The 24558-nt window shown below is 37.6% G+C and overlaps 2 protein-coding genes across 4 annotated transcripts in view; both read right to left on the reverse strand.

Moving 5' to 3' along the window:
• Nucleotides 1-1238: 1238 nt before the first annotated feature.
• On the reverse strand, nucleotides 1239-10373 carry LOC122088902. Of its 2 annotated transcripts, XM_042658267.1 has the most exons (6): nucleotides 10216-10373; nucleotides 10078-10144; nucleotides 9820-9980; nucleotides 5733-6041; nucleotides 2131-2376; nucleotides 1239-1748 (listed from the first exon to the last, which is right to left on the reverse strand). In XM_042658267.1, exons 4-6 carry the CDS (start codon nucleotides 5949-5951, stop codon nucleotides 1449-1451), a joined length of 765 nt encoding a protein of 254 aa, XP_042514201.1. In that variant the 5' UTR covers nucleotides 5952-6041; nucleotides 9820-9980; nucleotides 10078-10144; nucleotides 10216-10373; the 3' UTR covers nucleotides 1239-1448. The 2 variants fall into 2 exon arrangements, with proteins under 2 accessions (XP_042514201.1, XP_042514200.1); XM_042658266.1 differs by lacking the exon at nucleotides 9820-9980.
• Nucleotides 10374-11918: 1545 nt separating this feature from the next.
• LOC122088901 (tyrosine-specific transport protein-like) overlaps nucleotides 11919-24558 on the reverse strand; it is a 106375-nt gene continuing 93735 nt past the window's right edge. Inside the window, exons 5-14 of one of the 2 annotated variants that reach the window (XM_042658265.1) lie at nucleotides 23976-24025; nucleotides 23596-23685; nucleotides 21174-21230; nucleotides 20843-20912; nucleotides 19363-19464; nucleotides 19226-19260; nucleotides 13406-13556; nucleotides 13219-13303; nucleotides 12519-12647; nucleotides 11919-12258 (exon numbers count right to left, since the gene is read on the reverse strand). In XM_042658265.1, the coding sequence (XP_042514199.1) occupies nucleotides 12080-12258; nucleotides 12519-12647; nucleotides 13219-13303; nucleotides 13406-13556; nucleotides 19226-19260; nucleotides 19363-19464; nucleotides 20843-20912; nucleotides 21174-21230; nucleotides 23596-23685; nucleotides 23976-24025 (948 nt within the window). In that variant the 3' untranslated portion in view covers nucleotides 11919-12079. Of the gene's footprint in view, nucleotides 12259-12518; nucleotides 12648-13218; nucleotides 13304-13405; nucleotides 13557-19220; nucleotides 19274-19362; nucleotides 19465-20842; nucleotides 20913-21173; nucleotides 21231-23595; nucleotides 23686-23975; nucleotides 24026-24558 lie in introns of both variants that reach the window. The other variant, XM_042658264.1, reaches the window with a different exon arrangement.

The following is a 24558-nucleotide window of genomic DNA, read 5'->3' on the forward strand; positions in this document are numbered from 1 at the left end:
GATGATAATGTATGTATTTCAAATATATGCCCTACATTGTGTTTTGAGTATGATATATATAACCCATTAAAGCCTATCTACAATCACTTCCAATCATACAAAATTAGATGTATTTTGGTAAATAGACCTGCAGTTGATGCACAGCTGGATAATGATGTGAACAATTTGAGCAACACTCTTGTTCTCAGAGTGTAGAGAAGCCGGATTTGGGAAAATGACACCACTAGAGTGATGATTGTCTGCCACGGGTGTCGCGAGCATCGGTTGGCCAAGATGATATCGACACACACCCTGATGTCATTCCGACCATTGGATGCTCACCGCACCCGCAGCAGACGATGTTTTCACCCAAACCAATGAAGTCAGACAAGTTCAAAAGTTGCACAGCAAAAGCACAGTACTAAACTTCTGTGCCAGGGCTAGAATACAACACTTTTTTCCTTACCACATCAAGATACAAGGGAATTGCCACTGAAGAAGCAATAGCCCATTGTAGAACCCATGGTTTTAGAGCACAGTATCAGAATGGGTATTGATCATCTTCAAAACCGTTGCGGTATCAGAATGAATCGATATAGGGTCTCCCATATCGGATAAAAATACCCCTGCTTTATCTTAAAAAGCGATTATTTGACCTTTTTTTAACCCTGGTCTGTACAACTCAATCGATACAATATCAACTATGTATTGAGATCGGACACTTGCCAAATTGATAAGTATCCGGCGATCCAATACCAATACTTAGAACCCCAATTATTAGTATCACCTGCATAAATCAACATCAGAATAGTCCCTCAACTCAAGTGAGGATCTAAGGAGTATAGTAAGCCATAGAGGAGGGTGCCATTGATGTATCGAAAATTTTAAAGAACTACAACAAAATAAGTGGATTGTTAGACAATCATGAACTAACAAACAAGATTAACAACATAAGTGATATCAACTTAAAGGGATGGCTCATTTGATGACGAGTAGGACCATGAGCCAAGCGTAAACGAATATGAGTCAACTTCATTGAGCCCAAGGTATTTGGGATGTGGTTAAAGTCACCTGAATGGCCACAAGCGTCAGTGTTTTTGAGAAAATGGACTGGTCTCATGGCTTACAAAGAAGAAAGAGTAGTTCTGAAGGGATTCCATTTTGCAGGCTAGGTTCAATGGGTTTGAGAATGAAAAGAGGGTCCATTTCCATTCATATATAATAAAGAAATATAAATCCAAAAATTTGTCAATGGATAATGCAATCAAGGACCATCAATTAGCTAGACATAACAAGAATATCCAAAATACAAAATTTAGCATTTCACAATCTGTAAAACAAGTTCATCTACGAAAAATTTTACTTGGTATTCTAGAAGCTATATATGTACTCAGATTTCTGCTAGAACGCTTCCTGGTTTAAATGAAATGGTTGACAGGAAAGAGCAAGAAATATCCAAAATCTCTGGTCTATTCATAATAAGAAGAAGAAGATGGTGATGATGACGATGATGATGACAATGAAGCAAGACGAGACCTCAGGTAGTTCCTAAACTCTCTGGGGTTGTACCACCATGTAGGTGTATTGAGGATTTCACGTTCCAACCAGTACCTATCTACCTCCTCAACCTTCCTAGTCAACCTCTGGAAAAATCTACTCCACATGTACATGGTTTGCTTCAAACGATTACTTTGCTTGCGTGAAAAGAGATACTTGATGAAGTCACCTGCCAGCCGAGTCAACTCCTCCCCATCAATGATGTAAACATACTACAACACACGCAGGACAGGCATAGGTGAGACATAATTTGTAGCTGAGATCAATAACACATCCAACATCAAAATTCATCCCCAAAATCGTAAGCATAAGATCTTTCACATTATGTTGATAATATTAAGAAGTGCTCAAGAAAGCTTCGGAATTCTGGAATGAAAGATGATGTCCGTAAGCCAAAGAGTAGGCATCAGAATATACAAATACAAAATATGAAAAGCATAAGTTATTCTGTTTCCCCACCCACCACAACATTCTTCTACTATGATGAGCAACAAATAGATGAATCTAAATATGCAATGACATAACATATAAATTTGATGAATAAAAGATGCTTGCAAAAGAAGAATACTGTTGAAATGGTACTAGAGATATTACCAGAAAGATAAGGCCAATGGTAGCCAAAATTACTTGAATAAATTCATCCAAGACACCATCAGAGCTTTCATCCTCTGAACCACCAAAACCATCATCGCGGCCACCTGGGGGAATTCCTGTCCCACCTCCCTCACCAGCAAATTGTCCTTTCCGAATTTGCTCCTTCAATATGTCTTCCATTGACTGCCTCTTTGTTAAACCATTCCAACCTTTCTCAAGTGCTTTCCATGGAAACCACGGAGAACCCTGAAACATTTAAAAATCTAGTAGATGAAACCAAATCATCCACCACAAAAAACAACTTTTAGAAGACTTACATTTATTTTTATTTGGCCAATTGGCCACTTTTAAGTACTTGTATTCACATTATGCACAACTCCCATCAAGACTCAAAATGAAAGTTTGAGTTGGGGAAAAGACGGGAACTCTTCAAACTTAATACCATATATCAATCGTACAAGCTGACCAGTCCCATCTGTGCAACTGCAAAGTCAATGGAACCACCACAAAAATCTCTTCTGCCTTAAAGTCAAGCTGATCAATCAAATTATTTCAATCAAATAGCTGGATGGTTTGGACAACTTTGAAATGTTGTACACAGTCCAAACTATATTGCAACAGACATAGATATGTAACAGGGGGTAAGGCTGCATCCATTTGCCCCTCCCGACCCTGCGGTAGTGGGACCCTCGTGCACTGAGTTGCTCTTTTATAGATATGTAACTATTAAGAGAGGAGAACAATTTTAAGGACATAGAGACTTGTATCAAAATGGCTATACGTAATCATGATAACTTCTTATTGTCAAGCTGCAATATCTATCATCATGAATGTACAATCTGAAGATCCTACAACAACAGAAAGGAGAAAACTTCAAGGTCACAGGGACATGAATCAAGAGGGCCTATCTATCTTCATGGTAACTCATTAGATTACAGCCTTAACATATTATAGACAACTAGTGAGGCCACATTCAATGCAGCAAGGAAATGAGGGAATACTCACAATTTCTTATTCTTAAAGCAGTAACAAGATTAACCCAAACAATCACAAAGTAATTATCATAGTTAAAATATCAGGTATTTAAGGTCATCAACTGTCAGGTTGATCAAACCCCATTGCATCTTCACCACAGAAACACATAAAAGAAAAAGGCACTGTTTTATCTAGTTTTTATAATTCCTATAGTAGGGTTACTTTAAACTTATCGTCATTAATGCGATCACTTGCTTTAATTTTGAATTGCAGACACAGAATTACCATCACAAAAGCGAAAGGCCCAAAGCATCCTAGAAATGAAAGATACATTCACCATATGTCATATAAAGGGAAAAAAACGCTTCCTCATCCAGAGATGTCAAATGATTAATAGTTCAAAATAAAATCACCAATTTTGCATCCTTTTTCGATCCAGCAACTACCTCATACCTAGATAGAAAGTCCTTGTGATGCAATTGCACGATGGACTTAGGAAAAAAAAAATCTTTTGATTTGATTTTCTTTTGTTTTAGAAACAATTTCTTTTAAATTTGTTAGTTTCTAATTTTAGATTAGTTTCCATTTTAAGTTAGTTGCCATTAATTTTTATTTTTATTTTTTCTTTATATTGGACATGTACTCGATGGAGAAATTTCAGTTTTAGATTTTTGAATAATTGAATGAAGTTGAAGAATTTGGGTTTGAATCCATTACTGCTGATCCCTCTTCCCCCCTCTCTGAAATCTGTTAATATCTTCTTTTTCCCTTCTCCTATTTCCTCTCTATTGTTCTCTGGTTTTTTTCCTTACCCTGTTCTGCAGGACAGTGGCAGCCCTAGTTTAGAGAATCGATCTCTTTCTCCTTTAAGCTATTTGGGCTGAGTCTTTGGTAGAGAGTTCCCTACCAGTAGGCGACACAAACCCAAGAGAAGCCCTTTCAAAACTTGGTTTTTGTGGTGATAAATCAAAACCGGACCGAGATCTAAGTTTTTCCATTGTCAGATCCAGTTGTAGACTCAAACACATTAGATCTGGGCCATCGAGATTTTCTGGTGCTGGATTTATGGAAGACCTGATGCTGCGACCCTTCGCTGGAAGTTTCAGGCCAAACTGAGGCCTACTGAAGAAGCTCTCTCAATCTGAGGTCGTCCCAATGTCCACTGGTTCTGTACATTGCTGAAGGTTGAAGATAACCTTCAAAAAGTGAGATTTTTCCCTTTTAAATTGACTGTTTCCAATGCTGCCCCTCTCTTCTTCCATTATCTTCTATAGTCCCTATCTTTATTTCTAATTCCAAAATACCCCTCCCTCATGACATGTTATTCCTTGTTTGCCATTTACTAGCTTGGTGACTTATAATTACAATTCTGCCACTCTTTATTAGAACACCAAATTAATTCCAGAACTGAGTTTTCTTTGGGATTAATTCCAGAACTGTCCTCTTTCAGCTATTTCACTCAAAAGGGGGTTTTTAAGTTGTGCCTTAAATTACATTACTGCCACTGGTTTGTTTAAATTAAATTATTTGTTGATTGTGGGCCCATAAGCAATCCGACTCCCTCGGATCCGCATCACCTTGTGTGCCGGAATAATAATTAGAGTTCTATTTCACTCCTTTACAGGTAAAGGTAACATATTCTGTTCAAACCATAAGAAAAAAGTAGTCCATAAGTGGCACATTCTATGAACATATCACACATCCATAATAAAAAAGGGAGTTTAGTTTGTTTCCGAAGCTTCCCTTAACCACTCCCCCCCCCCAAAACAAAAAAAAACCCAACCCAAATTCTTAACCATTTTTTTACTTTCTCTAGCCGGGAGTTTTTTTTTTTTTTTGGAGGGGGGGGGGGGGGGGGTTGGTTAAGTCAAAATATCTTAAATATCTACTTTCAATGTGTTAGTTAAATGTTTTACGTTTTTCTCCTGCAAAATAAACTAGTTTCCTCATCTATTGCACTCTCAGTTTCCCAAGCACTCACCTTTTTCCCTCCAATGTTAAGCCAGTATTTTTCTCCTTTAATGTGAACAAGTCAATTTCCTGAATGTGCACTCTGTGTTTCCCACTCAATTACACAATCTCCATCTCCCAATGCTACACCGACATTTTTCCTCATTCCCAATTTTTTTTTTCCATCATTAATGTGAATCAGTTAGTTTCCTGATATTCTAGGGCAATACCAATGAAAATCTGACTTTTTGAATGAAACTAACCCCTCAGAGTAAGAAAAAAAGGATCCACAAAATTGTCTGTATCTGGGAGGGCAAGGTTAATTCAATCAAGGATTCAAATATCAGGATTGGAACAGGTGGGTCAGCACTGATCCAGATGATAAAGAATACTACCATGGAGATTTTCCCTCCACTATTGGCAGGAATCTGCAAGAATCAGGCCTGATTGGCATTGTTTGATTCAATCTGCGATACTAATTTTAAAACCTTGAATGGGATTAGGACAACATTCAGATCAGAAATGACATATTATGTAGTTGGAAATCCTGCATGTGGGGCATTTAAGTTTAAGCACAAGTTGGAGGCAGCCAGCCTCACATATTTCCCACCAACAGGAGTTTTCCACATCTTGAGGACAACCCTAACAAACAGAGAGAATTTCAGAAAGTGCCTCACCTCACTGTCTTCCCCTGGGTTTCCTTTACCACCAAACAAGCAAACTGGCATCGATCTCCGATAGCTGGATGCATTAAAAACAAGTCCTGGGAAACTCCGAGTAGTTCGATTTGCATAGATTGGTAAGAAGCATGGCCGTGAAGCAGGTAGGCAGCATGAAGAAGAAATATTTATGCCTTGCTTATAGGGGCCACAAGCAGCAAGTCCTAAAGCGCTCATCCTACAGCAAACCTCAAATGCTGCCTAGATCAAAAAATTAAGCTCAAAATTCCTGAGTCTCAACCTCCCAGCATCTACCTGGCATACCAGCTGAACACAAGAAACAGAGTCAATTCTTGAAAGCCAAAACGCAATGAAACAACAAATCAGGAATCTTCTTTTACAGATGATAACCTATATATATATATATATGTTAAGATCATCAGCCTTTCTCGCGAGTGCACGTGCAAATGCTCACTCACTCTTCGTCGTTTGGTTTTGGAGCAGGAAATTTATATCAAAGAGAAAGCACTACTTAAAATGAAAGGTTACCCAGATATTTGAATAATTGATTTGATAAAACACCAAGTTTGGTAAGACTATATGTGATGCAGGAAAATCGCATAACTGGGCTTCTTTCAGTGGAAATAAGCCTTATGTTGAAATCTATACACATGTTGGCCTTTGATACAATGGGTTTCAGTGTAAAAGACCACTAATCAGCCTAAAGTAAGGGTAGGAGTTTGGAATACAGAGTTTACTTTATTAGTTATTTTAAGTAGTTAGAGTAGGAATCGTTTTAAGTCAATTATTGGTTAATTAAGTAGCAATTTTCATATGTATATATATATGAGTTAAATTAGCAATGAAGCTTTGATTTTCTTCCCTAAATTTTGGATTAATGGTGTGCTTGGATGGATTTTCAGTAGTGCTAAGGTGGATTCCTGAATAGCAGAGTAGATTCTCTTCACAAGTCAGGTGAATTTCTAATCATATCTTCTTCTTCTAGTTTTCAGCTAGCTTTATACTGGATTTTCTGATTCATTGTCATCTAATTAGCCTAAAATTCAATATCTAATCCTTATGTTAATTGTTCTCTCTGCAACTCAGTTGATAAATTCAATTACCGTCTTCAAATTCTAATTTTTCTAGTTGCTGGACTAGAATCCTAGTTACATAAGGATTCTTCAGTTCATTAAATTTTTCCAGCAAGTAGACCTCCATGGTCCACTAGACTAGGGTATCAGGTTGATCCGATTATCCCTCTGTTCTGTGCAATTAGTACAAATCAGTCTCTAGTTTCTAGCTTCGGACTGGTTATTACATTATTTGGTATCAGAGATATGATGAGCAACAAAGCTACTAATGGTGGTAATGGAGGCTATGACAATCATGGCAATATTGGAGACCTTCCAGTCTCAATTAACCAGTTAGTGCTCTAAAACAATAAAGAGAAATTAAATCTAAAAACACCAGCTACTACTGGACTCATAATACTTCAAAGAAGGAGAAGCCAAAAATTGCTAACTTTCTATATAGATGGACCCACAGCTGTTCCTCGATTGGCCAACTTCTATAGAGGAATATTTTGATTGGTATGACTCGATAGAAGAAAGGAAGCTTGGATTTGTTCGCATGCAATCAACTGGCCACGCTAAAAAATGGTGGGGGATCCATGACCTGAGGCCAAGGGAAAGAAAAATGAGCCTAGGAATCAAAAGATGAAGCTTACCACCAGAGAAAATCCAAAGAAAGCTCTCCCTTTGAGAAAATTATTGCCAAAAGGCCTTTAACGAAGAGAATTTAAAGCAGCCATCTATAAAGTTCGGTTCCTAAGTTGGAGAAAGTTGCAAGTCTAACAATAGCAATCTCAAACACAAGTTGAGCTCAACATTACAAACCATCAAAGGACAAAAGAAGAAAATCATCAGAGAGAAGGTACATATGTTAATAGAGTCAATTCCTTCAAAAGATCCAACAAAGGAAGATACAGTTCGCTCACACAAATTTGATGCAAAGAATGGACAGGTAGAGAACAGACAGATTGTAGAGGAAACAATGATTCAAGTTGAAAACCAAATCCTTTGCAAGGTAATATATTTTCCTTTATTTCAAGAGCCAGAGCCGACAGTTGAAGATAAAGTTATAGGCAGCCTGGAAAAGTCAAAGCACATAATGAAGATAGAAACGAGGCAATGGTAGACTTTTTTTGAAAATTCTATGGAACAAAATCAACAAGAAACTCCTGCGCTTTCCAAATCCAAGTGTCAGGAAAATTTGTCAGCCATAGCAGCTCACTTTCAAGGTCTATATATTATTGAAAAGCCTAAATTTAAACAGAAGAGACCAAGCACGACCATCTACACCAGTTCCCCAATGTGGTACTTTACAGACTGTGGGAACCTCCGAAACAGCCAACCTGAGCCAATTATTCCTCAGGATGTCATGTGGCATTTTTTTTTTACAGAGACTATGGCATTAAGATTGAGGTTCCAGTCTTCCAAAGTTTGACGACAAGAAGAGACCCAAGAGTTCTCTTGACTGATTGACCAAAGTCAAGAGGATTTTCGCCTACAAATCCCAAAAGATAAGAAATGCGACCTCATACTATTTAAATTACTGGTTATGAATGTTCGTGGTGGGATGACGTGCTACAATTGCGACTTATCAGGCGACTTGGACCCATCACAAATTGAGAGGTTATGAAACATCTATTGAACGAGAAATTCGTTCAATGATGGCTCTCCACAAAACTAGTTCGAGCACTTAATTTCCCACAAAAGCAATTTTACAAGAAAATATATATGCGAGGTTTTGGGCGAAATGATAGAGGAGAGGCAATTGCAATTGTACGTGTTAATCTATAATTTGGGCCACTTCATTATCAGGGTATCTTGCTTAGTTAGCCCCTCAACATATTGTGATGTTCTCTTAGGGGGACCTGGGCAACGATCTCTACAAGATTACACACACCATCAAAGTAAACATACAGGTATGTTTCTGATGTTGCCTCACACATTAACAAATATGCGTCAACGATGACATTTCTCTACTCCTCTGGCTATGAGCCAAGCTACTCTCCCCACTCATCAATTTACAATGTGAGCCTTCCCCGAGATATGTGCAACGTCATTGTCAAGTTCATTATAAGGGCATCTTGGGTTGGTGACCTAACTAGACGTAGTCGAGTTCTTTTAAAAAAGCGAGAGCATGATTGCTTAGGGATATTTTTGTAATTTTCTATTTATTATTTTATTCTTGTTGATGAAGTCGTTGGAAAGATTGTGGAGTCTGATTCAAACTCTACTTCAGTGTTGGAATCATATTTATTTTTTCAGTTTCAGTTTTTTATTAGGTTGGTGTTCTTTTTTTTTCTGTCCTCTTTATATATATATATATATATTCGTTATTGGAACAGATAGCAACAACCATTTCATCGGACATCCGTATTTCTTATTTTCCAATGGATTTACATGTTCCCATAATCGGACATTGGACGTAGTGAGTAATTAGGCTCTGGTTGTTCGTCATTCAAGAATTCTTATTTAGGCAGTTCATCCATACATAGTGTTTTGATCTAAGATTTCAATTCTTCCATGTTTCAGCAGCGTGCGCGTGCACACACACACACACTCTTCTTCCTTCCTCGTTTAAATTAAGATTTAAGTTCTAGAATTAATGAATTTTGATTGGTTTTTTCACGTTTAATTTTTTGTTTTAATCCCATTATCCTACTCTTCTTCCTTCCTTATTTTTCCCCCTTGAGTTTCTGAAACTACCTACACATTACCCTGTTCCAGCGATACTGTTGAACCCTGACAACTAATTCATTTTCTCCCACCTTTCCTCCTTTCTTCCACATATCTTAGGATTAACATCATCTCCCTCGGGCGACCAAAACCCTAGGTTCTTATCCTTCAGTTTCTGCTAACAGAAAAAAAAAAAAAAAAAAAAAAAAAAAAAAAAAAAAAAAACTGCAAACATATTCATTCTGATTTTTCCACTAGATATTATCACAGTCGATTACCGTCGATCTCAAAGTTGTTGAATCACTTTGAGTGTGTGTTGGATTCAAACATCTAATAGATTTAGTGAATTAGCATAATACCTTTGAAATTTCGAGTCCATCAGTGACTGTTTGTTTGAGTTCTTTTTTTTTTTTCTTTTTTCTTTTTTGCTAGAATATATTTGTTCCAGTTCGATCGCTTGAAACCAAGTCTGGTTCTCCGTCTCCCTCTTTCTATCGTGAGCTTGAAGAAAGGCTTTTATCTGAAATGTGCTTAATCAAAGCCAGAAAGAAAACATAAAACCCCCAAAAGAAAACCCCAAAACCTATGAACAACCAGAGAACGAGAGAGAGACTTACCTCAGAACAACCAGAACTCATACAAGCTTGGGACTTACAGAAGATTCGAACAAAGAGTGGTGAGAATCTGCAAAAGAACATTATCGATTTTCAGAAATCAAAACCCTAACACACAAACAGAGAGAGAGAGAGACTTACTCAGAGGGGTTTGCGGTAATAGAGAGAAATTGCAGCTGAGACTGTAATGTGCAAAAATCAGAAAAGATGAGGGAGGAGGGACGAGAGCATGGGTTAAGAACTCTGAATCAGGATCGGATCGGCCAAGGCTAAATCTGATCCCGATCTGACCCGGATCGTCTAGAATCGGCACGGATCGGTCAGAAACAATTAGAAAAAAAAAGGATAATACTATTTCTGGAATGGGTTCTAAACTTTTTATTAAAAAAAAAATCCAAAAAAATCTGAAAGTTTATAAAAAATAAAAATGGGACAATTTATGGAGGAACAGATAATGGGATTGATGGAGAAAATTGAGGAGAATTATTATGAAGTTTAGTTATGTTTGGAAAGGGACGTGGCACCATCCTCACATGAAATATTTAAGGAATGGATTGCATGAAAAGCTTAGTATTAGGAATACCCAATTGAGAAAGAAATATTGTAAGAACAGAGATTGCATAAAAGGGATTATGTAAAAAATGAAGAGTACCCAATTGGAAATGAGAAATTTTAGGAAAAGATTGCTTAGAAGATTGAGCACGGCTGGTGGTTGGTCAGGCACTCAGGCCATCTTGCTTGAATATTCGAACAGATAGGATTCTTCTTCATTGAGCCCCTGGGCAATAAAGTAATCTCAGGTGACCTCGATACGTGTGCCCGAATCCTCCTAGCCGTGGGATCACTCTGTGGTCCATGGGCTCTATGAAGAGGACCAGATCCAGATCCATATTTGAACCAATGAATGACACTGATTACCTTGTCAAAATTGGCCAGGAATCAGGATCGGTGGTGGCTAACACCAATTTGATCTGATTACTCAAACCATGGACGAGAGACGGGGGTTTCAATGGGTAAGGCAATGCAATTTTCAATTTTCACTTCAAAATGGTAATGTTACAAAACTTGGCCATTAAAAAATCATCAAAAAAACGAAGAAAAACAATTTTCATCCATAAGTCATAAACGATTTTAGATCTTGTTATAGTATTTGTATTTGTTTTCATTTTTTTTTTTTTTTTTTTTTGGAACACGATAGCTTACTCCTTACTTTTGGGGACATTGATCTAAAGCTCAAGTACGGTATGTGCACCGTTTTTCTTCTTTACCAGGCTATCTACTGCTTTTAACCCTGTTTGCATAGGCTCGCGCATAGATTTAGTTCAATAAACCGGAATTGCGTAGGTGACCATAGAAAACATGATGCTCCTTCACTTGATGTCATACCTTTTCTTGAAACCAGTTTTGGAAATCCTATTTTGGAAGAGCTTATGTAAAACCAAGAATTTTGGAGAAAAGAACACTCCTTAGTTCCACAGACTTCATGATAGCGTAGGGATCAATGAGGGAGCACACATGGGCATCAACATGAGGTAGTGTTTTTGTATTTCACAGGGGTGGGGGCATTATTTCGCAAGGGAAAGCATTCGTAGGTAGAAATTCCAGTGTTTTATTCAAAGCCCGAGTCCAGATCGGTTTCAACCTGAAGTCCAGTGGGCTTGGATAGGCTTCGGCTGAGGCCATTCCAGCCCAATGTAAGGCCAGACTTGGGCCTGGGCCTGGGCCAAGGCTACGGTTCTGTACAAGGCCCGCAGAAAATGGCCGGGTCCTGTACAGACCGTTCCGTTCCGTCCTGTCTGTTAAGAGTATTTTACAAAATTAACCCTTAGTGGAGGGAATAGGAATGGAGAAGAATATACAAATAGACATACATGATTAACAGAGTCCTGATAGTCATTGTTTTCCCTGGAAAAAGAACTGCTTCTCATCAATGGAGGAGAATGGCAGGCATGCTTTTAAAGCTCTAAGCCACCACAATATCACATTTAGTCTAGTCTTTATATCTTTAGGCGCCAAAATTCTTTAGAATTTCTGAAAGAATGACATATCCTGCACCGACGATCACAACAGAGAGGGTGACTCTTCCTCCAGGGACAAGTGTGGGCAGTTTTGGAGATGGGGATGATTCTGAGTACCTATATGACCATGCCATGGCAGCTGGAAGAATTCCAAATAACACTAACACTACAGGAAAAAGGAAAGAAACACTCCATTATCAGATTGAATCTGAGAAAATGCAAATACAACTACACAAGCACCTAAGGATTAGTAAGAACATTGTTGGTAGAACAGAAACTAATTCAAGGTGAATAAAATGGGTGGAACAGTTGCCTGGAACACATTATACTGCTCATCGATAAAAGTATTTTTAAAAGCAAGTCTACATTACTTATAAAGTGTGATTAAAAAGAAGAGCACAAAACAATGGAAGAACTAAAATATACCTCCATATGTCCCTGCAAAATCCAAAGCCTTGAAAAATATCTCTGGGTCAAGCAATGACAAGATTAATGGTGGAAGCAAAGTCAATATGTATGGGAGAGGCTTGCTCTGACCACTGGGCAGTTTCAGCACTGATTCAACATAAAAATTAAAAGGTGAATTCAAAGTATGCAAATCTTCATTTGAGGACCAAAAATAAATGAAAAATGGTAAACATGCATTACATAAGTGTGTACATTTTCATCTTTCAGTGTTAATGCAAACTACAAAATCTTATAAATAAATCAAGTACACTGAAAGGATGGAACTTTTTGATCCTCTATTAATGGGCTGGCTTTAGGTGCACAAAGGATTCAAGATCATGTTCTATATGCTGTATAGGGCCCAATTCGAAAATACAACATTCCAACTGTCCCAGACTCGGCTGAAAACATTAATGTTTCTTTGGTACATAGACCGCATCCATCAGACTCTAGTTGCAATGAATCTTGAATGTTCTCCATTTAACATGAAAAAAAAAAAAAAAAAAAAAACCATTTTCATTTTCTACTCATACACACATATGTCAGATGCTGACACCCACATTAACTTTACCACACTCATATATGTTTTCCCACTTTAAAATGAGAGAGTGACTAAGGTAAATAGCTTGCCTACAGGATAACACATTGTGTGTAATAGCATGAAGAGTGGTGCACTCACAGTCAGCAATGAAGTCTGTAAGACCCAGAGTAAATCCAATGTATGAGGTCGCAATTGCAAGGAGTGAGAACACCTCAATTATTGGCTGCACATAATATGTACAACAGAAATTCGCACTCTTTACTCCACCTATTTAGGCTTTAAAACTTTCAGCTCGTAAGATTCAAGAGAATGGCAAACCACTTACTCCAGCAACTCCACTGCTAGATCGCAATTGTTGTAAAGGGTCCAAAATCTTATCACTGCCTGTTTCAAGAGTAGAAATGGTGCCAAGAGTCACAGCATCCCAAACAAGAAACAGAACAAGAGGAACAGCTGTGCCTAGAACAATAGCAGTCCTGTGAATATCAAGAGTCAATCACCTATGGAGCTCTAAATTTCACACATTGAGAATTGAAACAATTATACGTAAAAAAATCACATAAATGTATCAAGTAAACAGTAAATGATGGGGATAAAAGCAACATAAATCTGACGATTTTACCTATTTGGGCATTCGAGCGGAAAGGTATATATTCCAGAGCAAAGATATGATTAGGCTCCACAACTAAACATATGGAACACCGTGGTCTAACGCCATAATTAATGTCAAATACGGGGCAACATTGTGCTTGTTCTTTTAGTGAACATACATAATAGGTTTACAGGATTACCATTTTGTACAAATATTATCAGTATGAGCTGCATTAGAGATCAGTTTTATAAATATTATCAGTAGAGTGGAATATGAATCATCTCATATGCAATGGCACCACCAATAATCCACCACAAAAGCATATCATCATAACCTCAAAAAATTTAACAATCCATTCTATTATTATTATTTTCAACAATACAAGATATTGAGAGAAATAGCATGTGGACCAAGGACCTCTTATAAAAATAACTTAAACCCTTATCCCCAGCTAAATGGGGTCGGCTACATGGATCTTTCTCCAGTCAACTCTATTCCAAGACATACTTGTTACTAGTCTTAAGCTATGCATGGTATGGACCTTCGGCTCTGATACCAATTGATAGAGGGTCAGTAAGGGTAGGAAAGAATTCCCTGAGATGGGTCTCAAAGTTGCAAGGGGAACGGAACAATCGCACAAAGAAGGGGTGGGGAAAGAGTCGCACACACGCCCACAGCTCTCAAACACTTTACTCAATTCATATTTTCTATTCTCTAATTAATCCATCGGTTACAAGCATATTAAATAGAAAAATAAAAGACTCCAACATGGAAACAAATCCTAAAAGGAAACTAGTTCAAAACGAAACTAGGAAACCAACTCTAAATAGGAAACTAACTCAATCTAAGAAACTAATATCTCCCTATGTATCCTACTTAAAATAAAAGATTACATAATATTCCAAAATAAATAAGATTTACTAAAATCCTACGAGACCAAGTAACCAAATATAGATCAGCCTCATCTCCGTCTAGATACCCAGATGGGTTTGGATTGGTCCATGGGTGTGCATCTACATCAACTCCCCCGATGTTGAGAAAAACTCATCCACGAGTTTTGTAGAATGGGAGAATCAATACTAATCGATCAGCATCTATCCTTGCCTATATGAAGTCACCATCAAAACCATGATCGAATGCTATGAAATCCACGACGCGAAGTTCATTGGTGAAGTAGTGACTCGGGAAAATAAAATCTATCGGTTCACTGAGGAGATCAACAGATTTAAAATTTTCCACAAGTGGATCTTCAACTTCCAATGGGGCCATCGCATCTTCTACCACTGGTGATTCATCTTCTGGTTCGTCTACCTGTTGCTCGACAACTGAGATCACATAGTTGAAGGTAGAGTGTATACAACCAGATGTGACCAATGTTAGGTCTTTGATGTCCTTGCAGTGTTATTGCATCTCATCGAGCTTCTCCCATATCAATTGCATTTGTTGACGAATATCCAATAAAAGATCTAGATCCATTGCCGAGGGTGTTGGAATCACTAAGGATGGATATTCAAAGCAAGGAGTGAGTGGCAAAATGGTAAATAACTGAGAATCTTAAGTGGATGGTAGTATTGCAATATTGGGAATTCAAATGGAAACACAAGAAGTGGGCAACGTATGAAGGTAGGGGTAAAATTGGAAGTAAAAAAAATAAGGCAAAGAGAAATAAAATATAAAGAGGGGTAAATAGGGAAATAAAACAAATAATAAAGAGGAGATCGATTAAGGAGACTGGGATTCAATCACCGACAAGGGTTGGCTCTCCTTCTTACAGACGGAACCAACTGTCGAAGAGGGAGCAGGCGTGGCTTCGATGGCAGTCGAATGGAGAGGACGACTTGCAGAAAAATTAGGAACAGGTATGGGTCTCTTTTTCTCTCTCTTCTTCGTTCTTCTTCTGTTTCTCTTTCTCTTCTTGTCTTCTGATTCTGCCTTCTCTCTCTGCTGCATTTTTTTTTTCTTCTTCTTCTAGCCTTCTGCTTCTCTCTTCTTCTTCTTGTTTGAAACTTCTTTTTTTTTTTTGCCGCTGGCAGAAGGGAAAAGAAGTGAAAAAGAGGAGGACAGAGAAGGGTTCGAAGGTCTTTTTTTTTTCAGTCTCTGTAATCGAAATAGAGAATGGGGAAAGGAAGAGAAGGAAAGATGGGAGGGAAGAAGAGAATGGTCCTTCGGCTCTAATACCAATTAATGGAGGGCCGGTAAAGGTAGGAAAGAATTCCCTGAGATGGATCTCAAAGTTGCAGGGGGGACGAAACAATCGCACAAAGAAGGGGTGGGGAAAGAGTCGCACACAAGCCTGCAGGCTCTCAAACACTTTACTCAATTCATATTTTCTATTCTCTAATTAATCCATCAGTTACAAGCATATTAAATAGGCAAATAAAAGACTCCAACATGGCAACAAATCCTAAAAGGAAACTAGTTCAAAACGAAACTAGGAAACCAACTCTAAATAGGATACTAACTCAATCTAAGAAACCGAAATAAATTAATAAACTAATATCTCCCTATGTATCCTACTTAAAATAAAAGATTACATAATATTCCAAAATAAATTAGATTTACTAAAATCCTACTAGACCAAGTAACCAAATATGGATCGGCCTCATCTCCGTATAGATACCCAGATGGGTTTGGATCGGTCCATGGGTGTGCATCTACATCAAAACCAGTGTCAAAATCAAGGACCAGAACTCAACCAGATCACTAAAACCTGATAGCTAGCCATTGCTTTTGATCTTGTACATGACCATGGGTTGAAGAAAGAGATAGTGGTACGATCACAAGTGTTAGTAGGATGCAAAGGGATGAAGACCAACAAGAGAAAGCAGGAATTCTGGCCTTCGAGAAAGAAAAGTAACCCAAATGGCAGGAAAGGGTAACCAAAACTGCTTAGACACATGTGGAGCCAAGGGGGTTAGGGGGGCCATGGCCCCCTCAAATTTGGAAGTTCCAAGGAGATAGAAGTGAGAGGGTGGACCACCTCTTTATGAAAAAAAGTGCGCCACCTCCCCTCCCTACATTTTCGAAATTTTGGTATTATTATAATAACTGGACTGTAAGGTGGGCTCTCATTTAAAACAAACTATATTCTTTTATCATACTAGATTGATAGATTCTAAGGTGGGTGGGTCCTTCCATTAAACACATTAAAGGAACCATTTGGTGGGTCATCAAAAGCTAATATGGGTAGTGATACAGGGTTTGATTTCTTTAGTTGAGCACCTAGAGAGGAAAATCTGACTTTCAATTAACTCCTCTCAAAAGAGAGGAATATTTAAGTGGATGCCCCTGAATACTTTTATTTAGCAGCAGATGTTTAGTTGGAGCTCATAATTTGTGGACAGTTTGTGAAAATCACCCTCAATATGCTAAGCTTCAACCGTAAGTGTTAAGCCATATGGCACAATCTATGTGTCAATTTTTGACAAGATTTGCATGGTGACTAATTACACAACGGGAAAGGTTCAATACATGGTGGGCCATATGATTGAATTTGGCTTCAAATTTTCTAGATGGCCAATGGGAAAGGTCTCCCACATAGCTAATTGCCAAATTTGTAACAATTTGAAGGGTGCTCCATCTTTCCAATGGTCATATTGGTTGCATCAGACTTCCACATGGGAAGAGTATAAATATATAAATTCAGAGTAAAGATAACATTAAATATATGTCCCAATTCAAATATTGACCAGATTTGAACAAGGTCATAAATCAATTGTCACTCATATACTGAACTTGGCCAAATAAAATTCCTGGCTGCATTTGGCATGAGTAACAAAGGACATAGGCCATGTGACAGTGATTAAGAAAGATAGATGAAAGAAGCAGGGAGAAACACATTAGTAGCACAGAGTGACAAGTGGCAATAGGTAGCTATGAGAATTGCTGAATATCACATGTCAGATTGTGTAGAACACTAATAGCAAAATAAGCAAACATTAAGAAGTATGCAACCCAAGCTACTGTTCTGGTTATGTTTGTGTATCTGCGGAGTAGATCTGACGCTGTGAGCTATAAAGAAAGAAAGAAATGGAAGCAAGAGAACAATCTGGAAAAGAAGCCAGATTTGAGAGTAAACAGAACCAGAATTTGGAAGGGGACAGAGAAGAAAATCGCCGAGAGAAAAGTAAAAAATTGTTAGAAGAGAAGAAAAGAGGCTAGGGAAGAGACTGATTGGAGAGAGAAAGAGGGCAAGGGCAAATCCAGTAATCATATCCCGGGGGAGTTTAATAGTAGATTGTCAATTGGTATGTGCCCGGTTTTATTCCAGTTTATATTTGAATTAGGTTGTTATTTACTATCATCTTAGGCTGGATTTTGCAATGTGTATCCCTTCCCCTGTGGAGGGCTGACATGGCCAATTTGTCATTTGAATTTTGGTGCATTACTCCTTGGGTTATCTACGTACCAAACTTCTTGGACCAACTTGACCAAACGATTGTTGCCATATAGTGGATTTTCTTCCATTGTGTATTCAGAAAATTTTAAAGATGTACTCAACCATATGGACCACCATGTATTGAACTTTTTCCCTTATGTTATTAGTTCCCCAAATCTGGTCTGTAACTGACACGTTTTCTTGTTAGAACTTAGCACATGACTACATGAGACAATATGATGCAGACAACAACTGCCTACAAGAGTGTGAGTGACAACTAAGCTACTCTGTGGAATAAGTATCAAGGGTATCCACCTAATATATTCTCTTCTACACAAGCACATAGAGATATATCAGTTAGAGCTACCAAACAATTTCTCCCCTCCCCCCTCCAACATAATGAGAGCCTACTATCAAATTCAAAATCTAAATTAACAAATTTTTTTAATTGTGGGGCTGATCCTACTATCCACATTTGATAATGCTTGGGTGGACATAACGTATTTTTTTTCATCAAGAAGAGGGGCTAGCTCATGATTCCACTGCATCCACAAGCATCCCCATGGTAGAACTGCCCTAGAGAGAGAGAGAGAGTAAGTGGAGTAAGGACTTTACGAACTCATATCTTAATCTCAATCATATAGGTTGTCAAGGATGACTTTTCATGTCTTTATGCTGATTTCTTGTAACTTTTTTTTTTACCTCAATAAAATTTATCGTGTAGCCTATCAGAAAAAATATAATAAAGACAACAAAAAATCGATTTCACATTCATGTTTTGTTTATGTTTCCATGCAGATTTGTTTTTTTAACCTGGTGCAGAAAAGGTCCACTCATTATCTCATCTTTTGAGGAATCCTATAGAACAAAATCATAAAATTGAGACAAACAAAAGATTACATTAAATGCCTTGGGATTATATCATAATATGAGAACACTCATAAGTTATTTCATTGCAGATTTATGTTATGAAGTATCCTTAAAATGTAACCCATGTCAAATCATGGGCCATCAACTGCTGCAAGGTTTGCAGTTACTACTTTGCTGAATAATAGGATATTCCAGTCTTCTCATAGGTTGAAATGTCACAATATCAATAAAAAGAACTCATCCACTAACTCAAGTCGAAGTGCATAAACAAGACAAAGGTATGACGATAAAATTTGTCACCTTACTTTAGACAGGTCGCCCTCAAGGTCGGTACAAAGAACTGGAACAACATTCTGGAGCAGAAAGATGAAAAAAAAAAAAAATGTTGACACAGATTCAATTTCGAACTACTTGTGAAAGACTGAAAGGTTGATATTGTTACCTGGTAAACAAACGAGAGTGCTATTATGGGAATACTTAATGGAACAGCTTCAAAATTGGCTCGGAGAAGAGTGTTCCATTTCAAGTCTCCACTGGCAACTACCTAAAAATTTAGACTAGACCTCAGTGTATTGTAACCCATGGTTGCGGGAAGATTAGAAAGTAAAAAGAGAAAAAAAAGAGCAACCCAGTGCACGAGGCTCCCGCTACTGCGAAGTCTGGGATTAGAAAGTAGTGATTTTGAAAATTAATGTGGAAAAGTAAATCATTATGATTGTAGTTTCCCATTAATCCACATTTAACCAAAATTACACAAACAGAAAAAGGGGGAAAAAAAATCATCCCAAGTTCATGTTCTAAGCATAGTTTTTAAGGCGCTGCTAAGGCGACGCCTTACTAACGCCTTGGCGCTGATGCGGTCTAGAGATGGTAAGGCAGTGCTCCGCCTTACGTGAAGTGGCGCCTTATAGGTTTTTTTTTTTTTTTACACATTTTAAAATTACTTGATGAAGATTCCAAATATATATTTTTTATTGGTAGGTGTATGATTTTATTAACACTTGAGATGTATGGGATCAACTTTACTCCACCAAAAATAACCAAAACAAACAAAACAAAAACACAATTCACAAACAGGGTTTGGATTTTGTCAAGGGTTTTAAGAAAGGGCTTTGAGAAGGAATTATCTAGGCGACCATTTTGCTCCGGCAGCGATGAGTTTGCTCCGACAGCGGTGAGCTTCATTCTTCATTGACAGGAGTAGAAATATAGTGGATGATCTTAGGGCTTAGGCACTCATTTTGGCATCATAAAGATAAGTATAATAAATACTTGTATTTTTTGTCTTTTTTTCTTTATTTTTATAATTTTGCTTTATAATTATGTATTTATATTATATGTTAATATGTTATGATGATTGATGATTGATGATTGATGAAGATGAACTTAGTTTATTCACTTTATTGATTTGTTTTCTTGATGAATATCTTATTGGTATGAATATGAACCTTTAATATTTATTTAACACATGAGTAATAGGATTCAACTAGGATTTGAGCCAAATAGATTGGTTTTATAAAAAAATTACACAGGAACGCTTTAGTCAATAAGGCGACGCTTTATGCCCGCCTTATCGCTAAGGAGCTCCGAAAGACCCTCAAACGCCTCCGTTGCCTTACCGCCTTAAAAACTATGGTTCTAAGTGCAGTAGAATTTACTGATACATCAGTAGAGAGAAGTTATCATATTTGCGGAAAATCAGAAATTTTCTACACAGAGCAACTCAAAATATATAGACTAAGATTGAAAAACCACACACAGAATCTATTGCAACATAAATAAATTTAACAATCAAACATAAAAACGTCCACATAAGCAGAAAATGTTAAGAATGTTATGGAAGCTCGCAATCTGGTACGTTCATGGTTCACCAGATTGCAATTTCTAAAACTTAAAGGTGCTTTAATTAGTGAAAGAATTACCACAAGAGCTGTGAAAGAAATAATAATGCCAGATACTAGAATCCCATTAACAGCACCAATAAACCGCTGGCTGCAATAAAACAAAGGGTCCAAGTAGACTTTCATCAGAGCCAATTGAGAGAAGTTACTGTAAGAGAATCCTGAATCTAAATAAATTCTAATATCCACATTTTGAGCAATTCAATCATAGATTTAAGATAATAATTATATCCACTAGATAAGTGCTGATTCTAAAGATGGCTGCATTAGTTTCCTTAACAGAAAAGCATCAAGTTGTTTAATCTCCTTCATCAAGTTTCCTTGTGCTCAGAGTAAAGGACATAGAACTGACCTTCCAAAGTAGCATATACCTCCCAAAATCGAAGAAAACAAGGTGGCACTTTCCCATCTGCAAGAAAAAACACTTGTTCATCAAAAAAACTTATCAAATGTAGTAGTGTTTTTAGCCTCTTTCATGCTAAATGATGTAGCTAGTGGCAGAGAGGAGAAAGGCCAGCAACATTCCAGCCATTAAGCCTCCATCGAGCCCAGCAAGGTTATTCAGTATCAAGACAGCCCTTTGGGTGGGGTTTAGTACAGTCATTGGCCTAATTCCAGCCCATTAAGTTATCAACTAATAAGTCTTGCATAAAGGGACAGCTAGCCTCTATCTTCCTTTATTTAGTAGCTATTTTTGAGTTGTATTTGATACTAAGATTTTAGTTTTTTTTTCTTTCCTTTTAAATTAAAAAGCTTACTGTACAAGGTTCCACCATGCATGCGACTCTCTCTTTTAGCCTTTCCATATTGTTTCTAGTGCTACAGCACTCTATATATTTGTAAGAGCCTTTAGTGCTCACCCACGATTTGAAAAGATGAATAGAAATTATGCCATGACTGTTGTGTGATACAGTTGTGAGAGATGAGAATTCTGAGGGTTGGTGAGAGACTGACCAAGGCCATAGGTGAGAGGCCTTGGTCATATCCCTCTTCTTCTCTGCCTATTCTCTCTTGAGTTCCTATTTCATAAACCTGCAACCACTGCTGCTATGTGAGGCTACTGAGACACTCTTGGTTTGTTATTTTGTTGCTGCCAATCTTACAAGACTGGGACAGTGAACCCTCAAGAGGAGTTGGTAATTGAAGGCTACTCTGTACCCTGTGGCACCTAGTTTTTGAGGTTTTCGGCTAGAAATTTCAGGCCACTATGTCTCTTAATATGGCAATTCCTTTCTGGCCATCTTCGGGTATTTCTACTGTCCTTCAAACTCCCTTTGACAGTGATTTCAAGCCTATCGATAGGCTAGAAATCCTATGTCTGTAAGTTTTATTGCTTAATTTTTATTTTTTATCCAGAGCCATTACTCCCTATCCAACCGGCTGATCTTTCGAAATACTTGTTAAAGTGTATTCTGGGTGTTATGGAATTATGGTCATATGGTGTATGGTGTACCATGAGATAGTGTTTGAGTTATAGCTGGATTAACCATATGGATACAGAGATTCTAACAAGTCTCGCTCAGCTTATAGATTATACCGACATTATGGAGATTCTAAACAATCCTGTTCACTTATAGAGGGTATTATTGAGATTCAGAGGTATCCTCATCTCAAGATGCATTAGATTTAACGTTCCTCCTTTCTCCTCTAGTCAGACTTGAGCCATCAATTAATTTAGTCTGCAGACTGTAAGGCTCAAGATGAGAGAGAGTGATTCTAATGATCTGCTGCAACATTCTATGCCATGGTTTGAGGTAAGTGTGGTTACGTGTGTTGCTTGTGGGTTCCATAATCGTATGCAGTAATGCACTATGAAGCACGAATACAAACAAGAATTTGTGTTAGTAATATATTAGACGTTAAAAGTTACAATGATGTTTTTGACACTTTTTTTTTCCCCAATAGACAACAAAATCTATTGATAGAAAGAAAATGCTATCAATGCAACAAACAACCACCTAAGGAGAAGGCAAGATCTCCCACAAACTGAAACAAAAAATAGCTAAAAAGAAGGCTGAAGCCAACAAAAGAACAATAGCAAAAGCCTCAAAGAGAGGGCACTCCCACAACACACTGGATCTAATGACCCTCGCCAAATCATCCACACAATCACTACCAGAACAAAGTTTCCAATCGAAGAAGACATTCATAGTGTAAGCCAAACGAACAATATATCTGAGAATGTGCTAATGTACTTGACCCTCCATGAGCAAGTCCCTCCACTATGATTCCAACCAATAATAGTAGCTGAATCCCTCCCCACTATAAGCTGCTGATAACCCTCACTGATTGCATACAAGATGAGGGCTTCAAGGGAAAGAAGCTCAGCACTTGACAAATCACCCTCATCAAAGGGCCCCAAATACACACCGAGGCCTAAGAGCTCATCAATATGAGATCTGAGCACACCCTCATACCAGAAGGGCCCAGAATACCCAAAAAAAAACCTAGGAAATTTCGCCTTCATGAGCCCAAGTGGGAGTCCACACTGAAGCTTGTCTCCCTTGATCCATAGTATAATTCACCAAATGGACCTTTCCAAAGAGAATATTGTTAATATGATGGAGACACAGGTAATTCTTTAGAATATTTAGGGAACATAACCAGCTAAAGGGGCATAAATTTAGAAAATATGACTGATAACATTCTGCAAACAACATATTAGAAATGAACCAACTCCTTCATCTGCAACACTTTAATTTCCTAAGAAAAACTGGAGTCCTGGTGATTCATAAAATAATTGTAAATCAAAAGGATGGAGTCATAGTTCATACAAAGGAATGCTGAGGAAACTTGTCAAAATATCTGAAGATCGAGCCACATAGGCAACAAGAAGCGCATAGTGTATGAAAATATATGACCAGCTGCAACCAAAAAAATAAAAGGATCTTCACACCAAAAGGCAAATGTTTCTGCAAAATCATGCGAAGATATAATAGAGAACAAAAAAATCAATACAAAATTTAAATCCAGGAGCTACAAGCAATACAAAATTTAAATCTAGAACTTGGAAGTCATTTTTGCAAAAGAAATAAATGTAGATGCATAAAATTGTTTTAAGTTGAGGATAAGAGTTAATGCAACAAATATATAAATCAATCACCATTAGACAGAATCATAGAAATCTTAAAGTTAGCAATATAAATAAACCAACCATGCAATCTGAACTCCAAATTTTCCAAGAGTCCTCATGGCCATTGACACCTGAAATTAGCCACAAGGCCATCAATTAAAGCAGTATCAGCCAACAGATACTAAAATTGCAAGTATTATGTGATGGGGACATCAGTCCAAGTTTTAGGGTTTACCAGAGGAGGCGACACAGAGAACCATCCAGCCTGGGCTCTATTTGGCTGGATGGATGAAGATCAGATTGGGGCCCACCTTTGGAGAGCCACGCAGGAACTCAAACAGCTGTATATGGGCCCCACTAGCAGTCAACGCAAGGAGGAGTTTATTTTTTTTTTTTTTTTCTTTCATTAGGAAGTAAATCTATTTTAATTAGGTAGTATTCTTATTTCCCTAAGAGGGTAGGACTCCTTACCTATATAGCAGACTCTGTTTCTTTTATTCCTTTTATTTGTTTCCGAAAAGTATTAGAACTCTTTTATTTAGCAGATTCTGTTCGGATATATTTTTTCTTAGAGTTTGTTTTATAAATACATTGTAAGGCCGACGGCCAGATTTTTCAATGAATGAATAAGAAGAAAGAAAGCAGAATTGTGAATGACGCAAAG

This window comes from Macadamia integrifolia, chromosome 9 (genome assembly GCF_013358625.1).
Source record: "Macadamia integrifolia cultivar HAES 741 chromosome 9, SCU_Mint_v3, whole genome shotgun sequence".
NCBI classification, from domain to species: Eukaryota; Viridiplantae; Streptophyta; class Magnoliopsida; order Proteales; family Proteaceae; genus Macadamia; species Macadamia integrifolia.

Coding starts and splice junctions, on each gene's coding strand:
- LOC122088902 (XM_042658266.1), bottom strand. CDS start 5,951: ATGAGCGCTTTAGGACTTGCTGCTTGTGGCCCCTATAAGCAAGGCATA. Junction 2,377..5,732: donor ACCCAGGGGAAGACAGTGAG/GTGAGGCACTTT, acceptor TAAATGTTTCAG/GGTTCTCCGTGGTTTCCATG. Junction 1,749..2,130: donor CCATTGGCCTTATCTTTCTG/GTAATATCTCTA, acceptor CGTGTGTTGTAG/TATGTTTACATCATTGATGG.